The sequence below is a fragment of the Lepidochelys olivacea genome (genome assembly GCF_965140295.1).
Source record: "Lepidochelys olivacea isolate rLepOli2 genome assembly, chromosome: 7".
In the NCBI taxonomy this organism is placed as follows: Eukaryota; Metazoa; Chordata; order Testudines; family Cheloniidae; genus Lepidochelys; species Lepidochelys olivacea.
Window position 1 is genome coordinate 78,211,774 of NC_140417.1, and position 17,598 is coordinate 78,229,371.

A 17,598-nucleotide genomic window follows, 5' to 3' on the forward strand; every position below is an offset into this window, starting at 1 on the left:
ATATGCTTCCAACATGGTTACTAACCTAACTCTTCAGGGCCAAATTCCAATGGCTGTTTCCTTTTGTTTTCTCAGGTGCAGAGAATGCAATGGGCAGGGAGAGAGGGGGGTGTCTTGGGGTGTTTGCTCCTTTTTATAGTCTCCTCTTCCTCTTTGAAAAGGATTTCCAGCTGGGAACTAGGAGATGAAGAGTCTATGTGGAAGGAAGTTCCCTGCGGGAACTTGGCTTTTTTCACCTGTTTTGAGCATTCTTTGTTTTCCCTTCCTGCTTGATAACTCTATTTACTGCTTAAATGCAAATTAAGGCAAGCACACATTCCTTCCTTTATTTAGGACAGACCTGACTTCTGCCTGGGCAGGGCTTTGGGGTTTCAAACGTGTTAATATCATACAGGAAAATCATATAACTTCACAAGCAATGTTGCCACATATATTTTATCAGGACAATACTGACCAGCAAATTATGCATTTTAAAATGATACCTTACAAGGCATTCCTTGTGCAAAGTTTATTAAAATAGTGTGTAGGGTGTGAATACAGGAGTGCATTCTGTCACAATGTCCTACAGTTTCCAAAAGCAGTGTGTTCTGGTAGATTTCAATAGGCCATCAGTGCACTGGAAGACAGCAGTGGGAGGACAAGGTGAACTGTTTTGGCTTTTTCATGTCCACACTGGCACTGAAATGGTTTAGATTGAACCAGTCCCAGGCCTGTTAAATGCACTGTCTATTCGAAACAGTTCTCTAACTGGTTTAGTTCTACACACTTTTGTATGTGGATGAGAAGCACTTCAGAGAGTATCCTAAAGCAGTGGTTCTCAACCAGAGGTCTGGGGCCATCTTGGGGGCCACGAGCAGGTTTCAGGGGGTCCTCCTAGCAGGGTTAGTGTTAGACTCACTGGGACCCAGGGCAGAAAGTCAAAGCCCCACCACATGGGGCTGAAGCCTGGAGCCCTGAGCCCCACCACCCAGGGCTGAAGCCAAAGCCTGAGCAACTTAGCTTCACAGTTCCCCTTGTGGCACAGGGCCCTGGGCAATTGCCCTGCTTGTATCCCCGAATGCTGGCCCTGGCTTTTATATGCAGAAAATCAGTTGTTGTGGCACAGCTGGGCCGTGGCATTTTTATAGCATGGGGGGCGGGGCGCACAGCTCAGTGAGAAAAAAGTTGAGAACCTCTGCCCTAAAGCACTTCATAAAGTAGTTTATGTAAAGCTAATATAGCTTAGTAGATAAGTCACTAGACAAGCTGTTAGACAACCTGGGTTCAAGCCCTGGTTCTTCGTCCTAAGTGAGCTTGGGCAAGTCATTTTCTTCCCTGTGCCTCAGTTTCCCCATCTGTAAAATGGGAAGAATGCTACTAATCACCTCTGTAAAGCACTTTAAGCTCTAATTATGCAAAGAGCTAGGTATTATCATCTCCATTTTACAGGGGAAACTGAGGCACAAATAATTTAAGTAACTTGCTCAAGGTCAGGCAGAGAGTCAGTCACATAGTCTGGAATGGAATCCTGCTCTCCTAGTACTGTACTCGGTCCACTAGGCTACAGGTATTTGCACCATGCTTGCATGCTTAAGGTACTTGCACCCACTTTTTCCCTTAGATTGAGCACAGTGTAAAACAACAAAATTGCACCCTCCCTACTTTTACTTTTAATTCCTGAGCAAGATAGGGGGAAGTATCTCTTCAGCTTTTCTTGAGAAAGTTCTCTCCCAGGGATTTTCTGTGTCCTGGATGAAAGGTGTTCAATGGGAGGGATTTTTTCCACTTGACATATTTGACTATTTTGCCTCAGCACTAGTTCATTTGAGAAAAATCAAGAACCTCAAAATGCAAAGCCCAGTCATTATTGACACCTCTTTTCTCCTTTTTGTTCCTATTTTATCTCTTGTTAGTAATTCTACAGCCTTCTTTCAACATTCGAGCCATTAACATTGTGGCTTCTTGAAAATCATCCACTATGGGACACACTGCTCATAACATCTAGTAAGAAAATGGCTCATTCCTTTTCTTATTCAGAAAAGCATGAAACAATAATTGCTCGGAGGAGGAAAACTAGTCCCAGTCAGCTCCATAAAGGGACTACCTATGAGAGTAGTAATCACTTCTCAGAATCCACAGATGGGCTGGACACTGCTGATGTACTTGACCTGACAAAATGCTACAGCAGGGGTAGGCAACCTCTGGCACACGTGCCAAAGACGGCACACGAGCTGATTTTCAGTGATTTTCAGGTCCTGGCCACTGGTCCAGGGGACTCTGCATTTTAATTTAATTTTAAATGAAGCTTCTTAAACATTTTAAAAACCTTATTTACTTTACATACAACAATAGTTTAGTTATATATTATAGACTTATAGAAAGAGACCTTCTAAAAAACGTTAAAATGTATTACTGGCAAGCGAAACCTTAAATTAGAGTGAATAAAGGAAGACTCGGCACACCACTTCTGAAAGGTTGCCGACCCCTGTGCTACAGGATTCGTAGTATTCTTGCTATCTGCAGCCCCTTTGTTGCCTTGACAACAAAACTCATTTGAAATAGAAAGAGATTTCTTTTATTTTTAGTAAATTGGCTTTAAATGACCAAAACTCAGGTTTTTAATAATTAACTTAAATGCACAACTTATACCTGCCCTAAAAAACAGCCTGCACTTGGCTAAACAGCAACATGGAGCCAGTATGTACAATAATATTGTCTCATCTTCAATTCTTCAGATACAAGGCAACCTTTTCTTCAACTATTGTGGCAGAAAGATACTGGGAAAATTATTTATCCTTTCAAGTCGGTATATTTCATGTAACAAAATGCACAACAGTTCATTTTATTTATCTATAATACAGTGTCTATGCACACAAAGCTAGCATGGGGAACTGATCCTAGGTGCTACTGTAATACAAGTAATTAATAATTGCTAAAAATTCCACGGGTAAAACCCTTAAGTCTTCGCTGGGATTTTAGTTCATCAGTACTCAGGCAAATGCCCATTCCACACACTAAGGATGGACTCAATAATGAACTCAGGATTTGGCCCAGTATCAGTAACAGATAGGGATCAGTACTACAAATTAGCATGTGTATTTGTGACAGTGATTACTTCTCATTAACACTAGAAAGAAAAATACTGCACTTTCCTGTTCATAGTACAGGTGAAAAAAATACACCATTACTGACAAATACAAGCATACACCTATATGTAAATGATATGCAGTAAATACTTGGCCAGATTCTTAGTTCACTTACCCTGGTATTAATCAGGAATAACTACTGAATTCAGTGTAGCTACACTAGTATAAAACTGATTTGAGATCAGTGCTGGGTCCCTTGACCAGGATTTGAGCGTACAGTGAAAATCTATTGCTCAGTTTAAAAAAAAAAATCAATACTGTAGCATAATATTTTAAAAATCACAGCACTAAGTCTACCTGACTGTACCTAGAAAATAACTGGGGCCCTGAGTAGCACAGCGAAGGCCTTGGTAAAAATCTGAAAATTCTGTCATTCAGCCCCACCTTCTGGCCCCTTTTAAAAAAAAAAAAAACCCAGGAAGGGCAACATCCGTGAATGCAAGCTAAAGAGATCATAATGAATCTGAATCTACCACTAGGAAAATAAAATAAAAACAACAACAACAACAAAATTTCACCTTGCAGCTCAAAGACTGTGGCACTGTGAACTTGACAGGGGAAGTGACTATAAACAAAAGTGAAACTGACATGTCCAGACTGAAATAAATTTAAAAAGGAAACAAAAAACATAAACAGAGATAGGTATATTAGATTTGTAAAATTATTTGTTTCAGTAATGTGCAGTAAATGCTGAGCACCCTTAACTTCTAGTTCTCCCCCTCACATACATCTCCCTATGTGTTGGCACTCTAAACCATTGTGTGACTTTCACCTTTTTGGAAATCTTAAAGTGTTTGGAAAGATCCTGACTAAAACCTGTGCATACAAATAACCTGAAAAATACCCTCCCATCTCTTGGCAAGATTTCAAACATGACTCATATACTGTAGCTGTGTGAATTTGGGCTTTGCGTAATTTAGGTGTTAGTGCTAAATTCTGCCAATTTCAGATTTAAATTACAGTAGATTAAACTCAGATGAAGAGAATGAAGTATATTCTCTCTGCAAAAATGCACACAACTCCTACTTGCATATGAAGGGGAGGCTACTCGCCAATACTGTTAACTTTAGGAATAGAAAACTAAACAGATGCATTCTAAGGACATGATCCATCAAAACACTTTTGCACATACTTCACTCTAAGCATGTCAGTAGCCCCTGTGAAGTCAGGGAAGAGGAAAGGAATAGGAGGAGTTGGAGAGCTACAGGACCCTAGATCCAATCTTGCTGTTGCAGGTAAACTGGCAAGTGGCTCCTTGTAAGCCACTCATTTTCCCTTCCTAATTCCATGGTGGTCCCTGTTGTAGCCAACTTTAAGAGCAGCTCCTGTGTACACAGATGGAGGCTCGTGTAGCACCCTGACAGCCCAAGTTAAAGCCTGGTACACCTGTGACACTCAGTCCAGCCTCTGAGTGGCATAATTGAATGCTCCTGCCTCCCATTGTGGAGCAGCATGTGGGGGGGGGGGGAGGACAAATAACAGAGCAGTAAAGGGGAACACAAGAGAGAGTAAGGACAGTATCAGGTCACTAAAACTTCCAAAGTTAGCCTCCCACAAAAAAACAAAAAGATTAATGTTGTAATTCATAGCTTTGGAGCTTTTCCTGGTTCAACATTCTCTTGGCCCCTTCCTTTTGTCGGTAACACTTGGTCAGAGCAGAAGGTCAGATTGCCACTTTTTTGACAACATAATGGAGGACAAATAACTCCTACAAAAAGTTTCAGTCTGGCTAGTACACACACTTTAGGGATTAGAAGATGATGCTCTGAGTTTCAACAGGAATAACTTCCTCTGAGGTACTGTTCTGGTGAATCTTTAGCCTTAATCACCTCAAAGGCATTTATCAGTGTGCCCCTATTTTCCAATGTCTAGAGCTCTGTCAATATACTTCACTTATTAAAGAAATGTACTATATCAATGCTAAACATTTATCTCTCCCACATTAAAAAACAACCCATAAACACGTGACATGGGGTATCATTAAACTATTAAAACCCATACTCATCCTGAAAGAAACCTTTCCCGAATCCCCTCTTCTGGCCTCCAAACAACCCCCCAGTCTCACCAAGCTCATCATCAGAAGCAAGCTCCCCACAGACCAGGACCCACCAACTCAAAGCAGCACCAGACCCTGCAACAACAACAGATGTAAAACTAGTAGGCATAGCTCCACTACTACCAGGATCAGTGCCCCCACCACACACCTTTCAAGATCCATGGATCCTACACATGCCTATCACAACATGAAGATTTATGATTTACTACAACAAGCTGTAATTCACTAACCTCCATTTTGTGTCCTCTGACTGCAGAGCTGCTAACGGGACACTTCACCTTGACCAGTCTCTTAGAATATGTGTTAACTTCTTATGCTAAACAATCTGTTCCATCTTGTATTTAGCTGTGACAACCAGCTCTGTGTAAGCTCAAAATCTTGTCTCTTTCACCAACAGAAGTTGGTCCAATCAAAGATATCATCTCACCAACCCATAACATTTGACAATAATGGTCTCAAACACTACATTTTAGAACAGTGACACTTCACTATAATTCCAAGAGACTTATACTTCCTAGACAGCCTTAATATAGTCTCCCAAAATTTGCAAAAGTATGTTCAATGGTCAAGATTATAAATGATTAAAAATCTCATTTGCTAGTCAAGGGATCAATGTCTAATCTATTATTGTAGCTGAGGCCTGGCCCGACATGAGTAATTAACACATGGAAGGATGGCTCATTTTTTGGAAGATAAAATTAGGGATATAAATGAATCATCAGGTTGAAAACAGAATGTTTGTGCTAAATAAGATAAGTAAATACATCAGTAGGCTAAAAAGACAGAATGTCTGAGCCAACTAAGAGAAGAGGGAGAACACCCAGGGAACTATTTATTATGAGCTAGATAACAAGGGACATAATAAGTTAGGAATATAGAGATCAGGTAAAGAGGAAGTCGAAGTATGGGCAGCGCACGGACAGCACATGCTGCACAGGGATTGGTTCCTGTGAAGTAGCCAATCCAATCAATAAATTATATAATGTATAGGGAATGCAAGGAGATATGTAATGTATATAAAGGGAGAGGGTTTCTGTGTAACTTTGGAGATGTGATGTACCCTGCATTCATCTGCCCCATCTCCCCCGTGTTTGAATCTAATCAGCAGAACGCTGCTGTGTGCCGAATGATACCTGAGTGACGAAAGCTGGAACTGAGCTCTTGAGAAGCCAAATGGAAAGAGGTCTCAGAGGTCATCCCGCTGTCATCCATCTCAGAGGTCATTAGTGGTGCTGTGACTCAACCAGGATCCATGCATCTGGAACAGATAATGTGTAATTTATTATACGTGTAGCTTTTCGGTCAAGGTTCACAACCCAGAAGCTTAGCAATGACATTAGAAGTGTTCAAATTTGGCAAATACAGGGCACCGGAGGGGTGAGTTGAATCCAAAGGAGGCCCCTGTGGACTACCCACTGATGTATTTGGGGGATACTGGGACAGACTGGAAAAGGAACTCCAACAGATAATGCTGGGTAAGAAATGCAAAAAGGACAAGCAAAAGGCAATGTTGTTACAAGGCTTAATATTGGGAATTGGAGTTTGACTCAGCAAATAAAGGACTTAAAGATCATGGTCCACAAATCAGAAAAAGAAAAGAAAGAAAAGGGTGAAGGAGCTAAAGGAGATCTATAAAGGTACAAACAATACAATCACGTCCTTCAGTGGAATCTGTTAGGCTATGTCTGCACTACATCTTATGTCGGCATAAATTACGTTGCTCGGGAGTGAAGTAGTTACTGCCACTCACGGGGGCTGGAATAAAGCTGATGGGAGAGCTTTCTCCCTTCAGCTTAGAGCAGCTACATTAGAGAGCTTACAGTGGCACACTAAACTCTCTAGTGTAGCCAGGCCCCATGCCTGCAAATGGCAGCCAAACAAACAGGTGTCTACCTGCATGGATTGGGGCCTTAGTTACCTCTGTTACTTGCAACTTAGCCCTGGTCTACAGCTAAAAGTTAGACCGACTTAGCTACATTGCTCAGGACTGTGAAAACGGTCATGTCCTGTGCAATATAGTGAGGTGAGCCTACCCATTCTCCCACTGTAGACATAGCTAGGCCAATGGAAGAATTCTTCCCTCAAGCTAGCTACCACTTCTTGAGAAGGTGGATTTACTGTAGCAGTAGAAAAACCCCTTCTGGAGCAAGTGGCTACATTACACTTACTGCAGCTTGGCAGCTGGGTTGCTGGAGCGCTTGCAGCACAGACATACCCTTACTATAATTCAAAATACAAACTTGCAAACCCTACTACACTTACATCAGCTTACGCTGCCATCTAATCAACACGTCAGTGACAGTAAGATGTGTCGACAATGGCAAAAGTCCCGTCAACCGCAGCAGAACCAGGATTTTACCCAATATGTCCTACTGGCTCAGTATTGTTCTTGCCTTGCAAAATGCTTAGTTCCCTCCTCCGTATCATTACTTGTCATTAAATTGTTTGTGTCTGGTTTGCACTCGTTTGCTTCTATATTAAATGATCAGATGATGTGTTTAGACTTAGACGCTGATTTCTCTTGCTCTCTCTCCTTTCCCTCTCTCATCTTCTCTGTTTCCAGTTGCTTTATGCAGGCTGTTTTTCTGCTCCTTCTATGCTGGCCTGAAGTGGATTTTGCTTTGTGCTCTGCCTGAGCTCTCCGCTTTAGCCCAGCCCCCTCCTTCCTCCAGATGCTCCTCCCCGCTCACGGCTCAGCTCTATGTGTTGGTGTGAATGAATGAGAGAGGGGGGTGTGAATAAGTGTGACTGTGCTGGGCTCAGCGTGATTTACGGCTCTGCTGAAAACTGCTTTCCCCGCAGCTTCAGCACCAGCAGCAGCAGCAACAAGTCGGGTAAGTGCCTGCTCTCTGCACCACAGAGCCTGGAGGCGGGGGGGAGAAAGAGAAAAGATGTGCTTGCTGCAATCAGTGCATGTGTTTGTCAGTGCAGGGAGGAATGGGGTTTAGGGGTGTGCCTGAGGGAACTGGACTGAGCTCAGAGCCCTCGGAGAACTGGGTCTAGGGAATCCAGGGAGGCAGCATCAGGCACCGTACACACTGGGGGCGATGGGTCGCCTAACAAATACACACAGGCAGTAGAGAGAGGTTGGAGCTCTGCCTAATCTTCCCCAGCCCATGCAGAAATAGTGACCTTGTCTTATTTAATCCACTGTACCTTAAACATCTTTGTGCCCTCCACATGCACACTGCACAGCCCCCCTCTTTTGCACTCCTCTGCGTGTAAGTAGCCTCTCTTTGCCCCCTTCTGCTTGAAGTCCTCTTCTTGCATCCCTCTGCCACCCCCCTTCAGCTTTTCTGTGTGTAAGCTACCCAGCCCCCATTTGCTGAGTTCATGTCACCACCAGTACTTTCACCTATCTGCATGTATATATATGCACAGGTACAATTTTAGATTTGTCATATTAACGGAAACAGTTATCAGGTCTTATTGCTTACTAGTCAACATAATGAATATAAAAATCCTTGTTATTGGCCTTTATCTGTGAGTAAGGAATAATAATGAATATATGAAAAAGCATAGTAAGCTATTTAGTTTCTGAGCATGCTACACTACAGACTAACATTGTACAACAGGCTAGCTTTTCATATATATGTAGTCTGACTGTTAAGTGCTACAGGGTCAGTTGCTCTCACTATCATGATGTTTCCGTTTAAATGAGAGCCTAATGAGGGCTTTGAGGCCGCTAAAAACGTTACAAATTAATTTGTTGACTTTATTCTGCTGTGTGATGTGCTGCCATTCGAATGAGATGGTTGAATTTGCTTTCCCAGGAACCAGTTTGAAAAATCAGTCTGAAAGTTTGTTCTTACTTCTTGGTTTGTATTAGCAAAATATGAGCATCTTTTTGAACAAACCTGAAAATTAGTTGGTCCTTTCTTTCCTTCCAGGATTGAGAGAGTAATGCAACAGCACACTTTTGAAGAAAGCAGACACCCCTGGCAGGAGTCATTTGAAAATGTCAGCATCTGCATGCCATTTCGTTGCCCACGATGTGGTGACCACACTAGATTCAGAAGCCTTTCTTCTCTGAGGGCACATCTGGAGTATAATCATAGGTATGAAGAAAGAAGCCTTCTGACAAAATGCAACCTCTTTTCTTCCCTCAAAGATACAGACTTGCTCTCTTCCTCAGAGACCATGACTCAAGGAAAACTGGGGAACACCAGCAATGCAATAAAACAGAAACCATCCTACATAAATTTTTGTGACAGCTCACATGAGAACCCAAAGAACAGAAAATCACTGGAGATGGAAGCTGAAAGGCCTGTCTCTTTTGTGGCAAATTACGGGTCAGCAGACTTCACAGATGAGCAGATTTCTAAACCGTGGGTTCCAACAACAGACTCCAAAGCCTCTTTTGAGGCACATGTACGAGAAAAGTTTAATAGGATGGTAGAAGCTGTAGATAAAACAATAGAGAAGAGAATTGACAAGCTTACCAAAGAGCTGGCCCAAAAAACGGCTGAGCTGTTGGAAGTTCGGGCCGCTTTTGCGCAGCTGTCTCAGAAGAAACAGGAAGTTCAGAGGCGAGAGAGGGACCTGAACAGACAGGTGGACGTTGCAGTTGAGATGATTGCTCTACTGAAGCAACGTCTTACAGAGTCTGAGGAAGCACTTCACAGGAAAGAAGAGTAAGTGGAAGGGCAATAGAAGCACAGTGTCGATGGCTTTGTATGTGCTTGGAGAACATGTGCAGTATTAAAGTAGATTTATACACACGCACACACACGTTCTTGTAACATGAAACCCACAGTAAGATTTTGGTAGTAACTGCAATACAATAGATAATGCCAGTGTGGTGGAGGTTACTACTCTGGAAACAAACTGTAGAAGCAAAAGAATACCAGATACGCCGCCTTTATGCCCTCATGTTCAGTTAACAATAGTGCCCAAGATACCTTGGTCACCACTAAACAGTGCAATTGCAGCTTAGGCAGCACTACACCAAATGTTACCCTCTGTTATGCAAGTGTAATTCCTTTGACTTCAGTGGAGTGGCACAGACGTCACTGAGACTAAACTTTGACTTAATAAACAAATTGACATGCATGCTGCATACCATTTTTAAAAAGTGAGGTTTAATAACGGCCAGACTGTGGTGCCCTTATCACTCTGACTAGTAGCTTACTCTGAGCAGTCCTATCCTAGAGGAAGTTATTCTCAGCGTGAGTAAGGGTATCACGATCTGGCTGTAGCAGAGGACCAACGCCTGCCCTGTGTTTTATGGGTGCAGCATGAGGCAGCGGTAAAAGGAGTTTCTTCTCCCCTGTGGAGCAGCAAGGCATGGCTGCAAGCAAGTACTCAAGAGAGCATTTCTAGAAAAACCTGGGATGGGGTTTGGGGGATGGGAAGTAGATCTATAAAAACAGAATTTTATGTATCACTGGAACCACAAGCAGATTCCAGACTCATTTTGGCAAACCGTCCATCTAAAAAGATGTTCATGATGCACCCATTAAAAATGTAGCAATGTTTGTAACATTATTTATGGATGAACTACTTACAGTATTTAGCATTCTCAGAAACCCTTTCAGACAGTTTGCAACAACAACTTACTTTAGTTAAATGCATGTTCTTTAAAATGTGATGCTCCTAAACTGGTTCATTAGTTACCAAAAAGAACTATGAGGAACACTAGTAGATATGACAGTGATTTAAAACAGATCTAAGTTTCCAAAATAATAGATCTTCTACTGCAGCGTTTTTTCATGCGGGCCAGATCCAGCTCCCACTGAAGTCAAAGGGGGTATTGCCAGGGACTTCAGTGGGGCCAACATTTTGCATTCTTTCAATTACATGAGAAGTCTTATTAATGCCAGTCAGAGCAGTGGTCAGACAGGGAAAAAAATAAGTGCTGGTACTCTCCAAAGCTGTGCCCAGATGTGAGGTCAAAGTGAGATGCATTAAATAGATTATGCAAATCTTTGTAATAAGATCACACTTTCCCCTTTTGTGTGAGTGCTTCGATCAACAGACACACTTTAAATGACAACATGGTTAGGCCTCGGAGTTAACATCCCACTGTGCTCCATGGCAGCAGTTTACACCTCTTAGAAATATTCTTTTAGACTGCTGGCAGATTCAGGCCTGGTCTACACATAGATGTTGTGCTGGTATAACTATTTAGGTTAGAGGTTTGGTAGTTAATTCCCCCCCCCTCCCACATCCCTCCCAAGGTTTTGCACTCGCTTGAAGTACCATAGGCCTCAGAGCTGCGGAGGGCATGGCCTGACTAATTCTTAACAGTGGTCCTGTATTAACTCAGTACGAACTCAGTAGTGGCTGGTGCCGGAGCATCACTCAACTGTGTGGTCGCAGTGCCACTGAAATTTGACTCAGACAAGTCTCAGGGAGTGGGATTGCAACCTGGCACACAGGGTTGCAACAGCACTGAACTTTAGCCCGGCAGCCCCCTGTCCAGAGAGAGGAGCAGCCAGACAAATGGTGTTGTGACCTGTCACACTGGGAGTCTGTTCCTGTATGGCACAGCGCATGGGAGTCCACCAAGAATTTAAAAAGAAAAGGAGTACTTGTGGCACCTTAGAGACTAACCAATTTATTAGAGCATAAGCTTTCGTGAGCTACAGCTCACTTCATCGGATGCATACATTCCACTGTATGCATCCGATGAAGTGAGCTGTAGCTCACAAAAGCTTATGCTCTAATAAATTGGTTAGTCTCTAAGGTGCCACAAGTACTCCTTTTCTTTTTACGGATACAGACTAACACGGCTGCTACTCTGAAACCCACCAAGAATTGACTCCTGAAAGCACCTGCTCATGCATTGTGTGAGTAAGAGTGAGGGGAGGCTCCTCACCCTAGGAAACCTAGGGGCCCTGCAGCAGGTGAGGGGAAAGCAGGAACCAGAATACTGTCCTTGTGGGAAGAGGCAGTAGGGTTGCCAACTTTGGTTGGATGTATTCCTGGAGGTTTCATCACATGACAATCTTTAATTAAAGATTAATCTTTAATTCCTGGAGACTCCAGGAGAATCCAAATGTTACCCTCCGTTATGCAAGTGTAATTCCTTTGACTTCAATGGAGTGGCACAGATGTCACTGAGACTAAACTTTGACTTAATAAACAAATTGACATGCATGCTGCATACCATTTTTAAAAAGTGAGGTTTAATAAGGGTTAGCAAACCTAAGGGGCAGGGACTGGAATTTACTCTTCCCCACCCCACCCCCAGAAATATTTAAATTGGTGCCACTACCTTACTGGAATAACCATACCAGTATAAAGCATCCTTGTACTGCTATAACTGTGTCTAGACTAGGGGGGCTGGGACTGCTTTAACTATACTGATATAGTTAAAGTGGCACAACTGGTGTGTGTATATGAGCCCTCAGGCAGACAACTGAACTTGAGCACCCACTGGGACATCACTCAAAGAAGAAGGGCCAGAGATTTCTGTTTCTATTTTGTAAAAGAGTGTTTAATATTCTAGAACACTAGATACAGTCACCAAAGATAACTCAGGTCACTGAGCCACCTCAGTCTGACCCATGACTGAGACCACACAGATGAGTAAAGGTTGTGGAGTGAGTGGAGCCCTTGAGCAAATTTCAGAGTTAATTGGAAAATGTGGACAGAAAGGAAATACTCAATGTTTGATGAAGGAGAGCAAGAGTCAGCATGAATACCATGAGCTTCAGAATACCACGGAAACCTGCACAAAGGGAATACATTTTAAGCTTCCAATTAGATCACTGAAGCTAAGAGCAATTATGAGTTCAAGAGGGCCTCTAGAGGCTTGTTTCTGGAAAATAAGGGGATTTATTGGTATGGTGGGGAAAACAAACAAGCAAAAGGGGTTTGATTTTAATAAACCTAAACAGAGTAAGCACGCAAGGCCAGGGGACGTTTGTGCATCCCTAAATTTTAGTATGTGAGAAACATTTAAAAGATTAGAGACCTGGGCCTAAGTAGTTCTCTCTGCCTTGATCATTGTTATGACTAAGGACAATAAGTAGACAGCAGGAACTCTCCCTTTACAGAAAAACACAGTGCTGATTTTAATCCAAAATCCAGAATTTCTACTGGCATTTTCTTTTTGTTTTGTCTATTTGGTCTTTTTATGTTCTCTGGCTTTAATACAAGAACAAGACATAAGGGCACTTATTAAGGACCAAACTTTCAGTACTTAGACAAAACTTCCATTGGTTTCCCTCTGTCACCCACCTTCCATATTGTTAGTTTCTTACTCTCAAAGTGGAGTCATTATGCTGGAATAAAAGTCACCTTAATTCTAGAAGACTGTGTCCACATAGGGAGCTATTGTGGAACAGTTTATTCCACAATAGCTATGCTAATCAACTTCCACATGAAGAGTAGGCCTTGGAGCCAAATTGTGACTTGTTTTTCCATGGCAGTTCACAGAGCTGTTCCCTTATGCCCCTAAGTAGCAAACTGACACAGCTGTGGTCAGTGGCTCTCTGGAGCACATATCCTATTCCTTCTGTGCATCTCTTGGGATGCCCGTAGGGGAAAGGGAAGGAGCAGAGCCATGGCTACATCCACTTGCACAGAGAACAGAAAGGGGATTCAGAATACTGGAGGTCGTCAACTCAAGCCATTTGTGTCAAGTTTTACAGAAACTTGAAAGAGGAGTTGGGCTCTCCTTTGAAAATCAGTGGGAATTGGGTATCTACCTTTCCTTGGAACCTTTGAAAAATCTCCTTCAGTTAGTTAATGCTTATCATTGGTATGCATTTAGGGTCACTTAGGATGTGGAAACTATTGAGGCATTGCCTTGCTATCTACAGCAAAGAAAATTTTTGCCCCTATCCTCTTAAACCGATTACTTCCCCTTGTTGAGGAAATATTGGCCGAATCTCAGTGTGGTTTTAGACCATCCCACGGGACAGCTGACATGATCTTTGTTGCATGCAAAATCCAGGAAAAATTTTGGGAGCAAAATCAGGACCTGTACATGGCTTTCCTTGATTTGACAAAGGCCTTTGACTCTGTCAGTCACAAAGCCCTATGGAAGGTGCTGGCCAGATCTGTCTTCCCTCCAAAATTTATTAAGGTCCTAAGGCTTCTCCATGATCAGATGACTGCCACAGTTTTCTGCAATGGCCTTGAGATGGAACCTTTGTCAGAAAAATGGGGTTAAGCAAGGATGCGTTGTGGCCCCAGCCCTGTTTTCCATCTACTGAACAGTCATTTTGGTCCTTGTTAAAGTTCATCACCTCCCCAATGGAGTTGACATTCAATATAGAATGGAAAGGCGGCTCTTTAATCTTTGACGTCTCTTCTCAAGGTCTAAAGTCTTCAGGGTGTCTATTACTGATATTCAGTATGCTGATGATTGTGTCATCCTCGGGCACACTGAGAATGACCATACTGGATTTTCTTGCACAAGCTTACCAAAGCCTAGGACTCTCACTCAATATTGAGAAGACTAAAGTGCTCTATCAACCTGCTTCAAGATTAAACTCGATAAGTTTATGGAGGAGATGGTATGATGGGATAACATGATTTTGGTAATTAATTGATCTTTAAATATTCATGGTAAATAGGCATAATGGCTTGTGATGGGAAGTTAGATGGGGTGGAATCTGAGTTACTACAGAAAATTATTTCCTGGGTATCTGGCTGGTGAATCTTGCCATATGCTCAGGGTTTAGCTGATCACCATATATGGGGTCGGGAAGGAATTTTCCTCCAAGGCAGATTGGAAGAGGCCCTGGAGGTTTTTTGCCTTCCCCTGTAGCATGGGCACGGGTCACTTGCTGGAGGATTCTCTGCTCCTTGAAGTCTTTAAACCACAATTTGAGGACTTCAATAGCTCAGACATAGGTGAGAGGTTTTTCGCAGGAGTGGGTGGTTGAGATTCTGTGGCCTGCGTTGTGCAGGAGGTTGGACTAGATGATCATAATGGTCCCTTCTGACCTTAGTATCTATGAATCTATGCTTCAGGCCTTGCACATGACCCACCACAAATCACCATCAACAGTCAGACTTTGGAGACAGTTGAGCACTTTTGCTACCTCAGTAGCAAACTTTCTCAAAATGTAAAACTCAACAGTGAGATCCAACACAGGATCCAGTGCTCAAGCGTTTCCTTTGAGAAATTGTTCTGACACGTTTTCATGGACCATGACCTATGGCAGGATACCAAGATCCAGGTCTATAAGACAATCGTTGTTCCTACACTCCTCTATGGATGTGAAACCTGGGTGACCTATCAACAGCACCTCAAGAGTCTGGAGAGGTACCACAAACGATGCCTCTGGAAGATCCTTCGCATCAAGTGGTAAGATCCCTGCACTAACGCCAGCATCCTTGCTGAAGCCAATGTCACCAGCATTGAAGCAATGATCCTCGTGCACCAACTACGCTGGGCTGGACATTATATGCAGATGCCAGGTTTTTAGCTCCCTCTACTCTCAGCTCATGCATTGTCAGAGATCCTGTGGTGGTCAGAGGAAATGCTACAAAAACACACTGAAAATGCATCTTAAGAAAACTGATGTGGACATCACAAGCTGGGAAGAGCGAGCTACTAACCAACCCCAATGGTGCCATATCCTCCACCAGGCAGTGGCCCAGTTCCAGGAGAAGCGCCTTGCCCTTGAAGCTGAAAAGAGAGAGAGGAGGAAAGCAAAAGAAATAACTTTCTCCCAGCAGGCTGCTGGCCTACCACAAAATGTCTGTATCTCCACGGGCAGATTTGCAGTTCCAGGGTCGGACTCTTGAGTCATCTCAGGACCCATATGGAAATCCGTGGTAGAAATCATCCTCGAATCAAGGGATCGCCAATCGATCATTTAGGGTCACAGAAGAGGTTTTTTTGTGAATGGGTGACACACCTTAGGGCCAAATTCAGACCCATCTGACTCATCCTAGTGAGTCAATGGAACTACTCATGGAAATAACTACTCATCAATGGGAATATGAGGTTCACAATCGGACAGAGACCAGCGCAACTCATGCTTTTTTTAAAGTACACAGTGGAATGTGCTTCTGATTATTTTCAGCAAAGACAAAGACAGTCTTTGCATTGCCTGTAAGTACAGTAATTGGTAGAGCCAACCAGCCTTAAGGTGATAATACTTACTGGGCTGATTAAATTCTATCAAGACAGCAACCTTAATTTCTAACCAGACCTCAATATTTATGTGGTACATTATCAACCAAAGAACTAAAAAATAAAGCTTGCTGTATGATAAATTAGCAACATTCCATGTCTTAAAACAACTTTAAGGGGGGGGAGGTTTGGACAAAGTTGTTCAAAACTGTAATTATTTTAAGGGTTATTATTTAGGGATTTGATCCCAAATCTTAGTAACTATCTTAGTATTTTTGTCCATTGAAAAAGTTTGCTGGAGGAGAGGATAAATAAATAAATCCACAGAGATTCTGAGCTCCACTGAATAAAGCCATCACTGCTTGGAAAGTGTCCAAGCAGGGCTCAGGATTTTATGGCCTACATATTTTAAGGCATTATTTTAAGTGATAGCAGATAAATGAGGTATTTTTGAAGAAACAAAGGGTAGGAATCTTCAGGCTGAATGACTATGGAAAGGAGAGCCAACAGATTACATTTGGGGAAGGTGAGGAAGAAGATAATGTTGAAAATGGAGGGGTTCAGGTGGGTTTAATAACCCTAGAGAGCCTGTTTAGAAATATTAGAGGAGTACACAGGGTGCAGCATAGCTAGCATGACCTAAAGGAGTTCTTTTGAAGGCACAGTGCCCCAGCTTTGAGGCAGCCCTTATCAAATGTTTTCTACTTAGCCTCTTCAGCAGACTAAGGGTGATTTTGTGATAACACTGGTCCCAACTGTCTTGCCTTGGTATATTGTGTGTATTCTCCATTCCCTCCCTCTAAACAGAGGGCCCCAAAATGGGGAGGATGACACTGACTTCATTAGGAGCAGCATCTGACCATACCATAGTGAGTGTCAGTTTTTCTGTGAAGCAAAGGAGTGAAAAATAGCAAAATGGGGAAATTCAGCATAGGTAATATTAACAAAATCCAAATTAGCTAGCATAGGCAAGGTGTGAAAGGGAAATAAAGAGAAAAAATAAAGAGCACATAGCTATTAATAATATATATATTAAAAATAGATCTGAAGCAAGAAGGTCATATATAAGCCTGTGAGTAAGACCATGCAAACTGCCTAGAGCGAAGGAGGCAATTAAGAAGACAATGTAGCTGTGGTGAAGTTAAATGAGTTTGTTGAATTAGTCCTCTCTAGTATGGATGATGAGGGAAAAAATTCCCCAGTGAACAACTTCTAGGTAATCAAGGCATAGCAATGGCAGAGAGAAAGATGTCTCCAAGGAAGAGGGTTGGAACAACTGAAGAAACTTAATAGCAGTAAATCCTCAGGGCTTGATGTTGTTCTTAAAGGAAGTAAAAAATATAATAATTATAAGATAGCAGAGCTACTAACAAGTA

At 42.4% G+C, this 17,598-nt stretch overlaps 1 protein-coding gene across 3 annotated transcripts in view; it reads left to right on the plus strand.

The window, feature by feature from the left end:
• ZNF365 (zinc finger protein 365) overlaps nucleotides 1–17,598 on the plus strand; it is a 33,444-nt gene that overhangs the window by 1,427 nt on the left and 14,419 nt on the right. For 2 of the 3 annotated variants that reach the window (XR_014712406.1, XM_084633947.1), the window contains exon 2: nucleotides 9,072–9,815. Coding sequence is in view for 2 of the 3 variants with exons in the window: in XM_084633947.1 (XP_084490073.1) it covers nucleotides 9,072–9,815 (744 nt within the window). In the remaining variant the exon portion in view is untranslated. Of the gene's footprint in view, nucleotides 1–7,937; nucleotides 8,016–9,071; nucleotides 9,816–17,598 lie in introns of those variants that run through there. The other variant, XM_084633948.1, reaches the window with a different exon arrangement.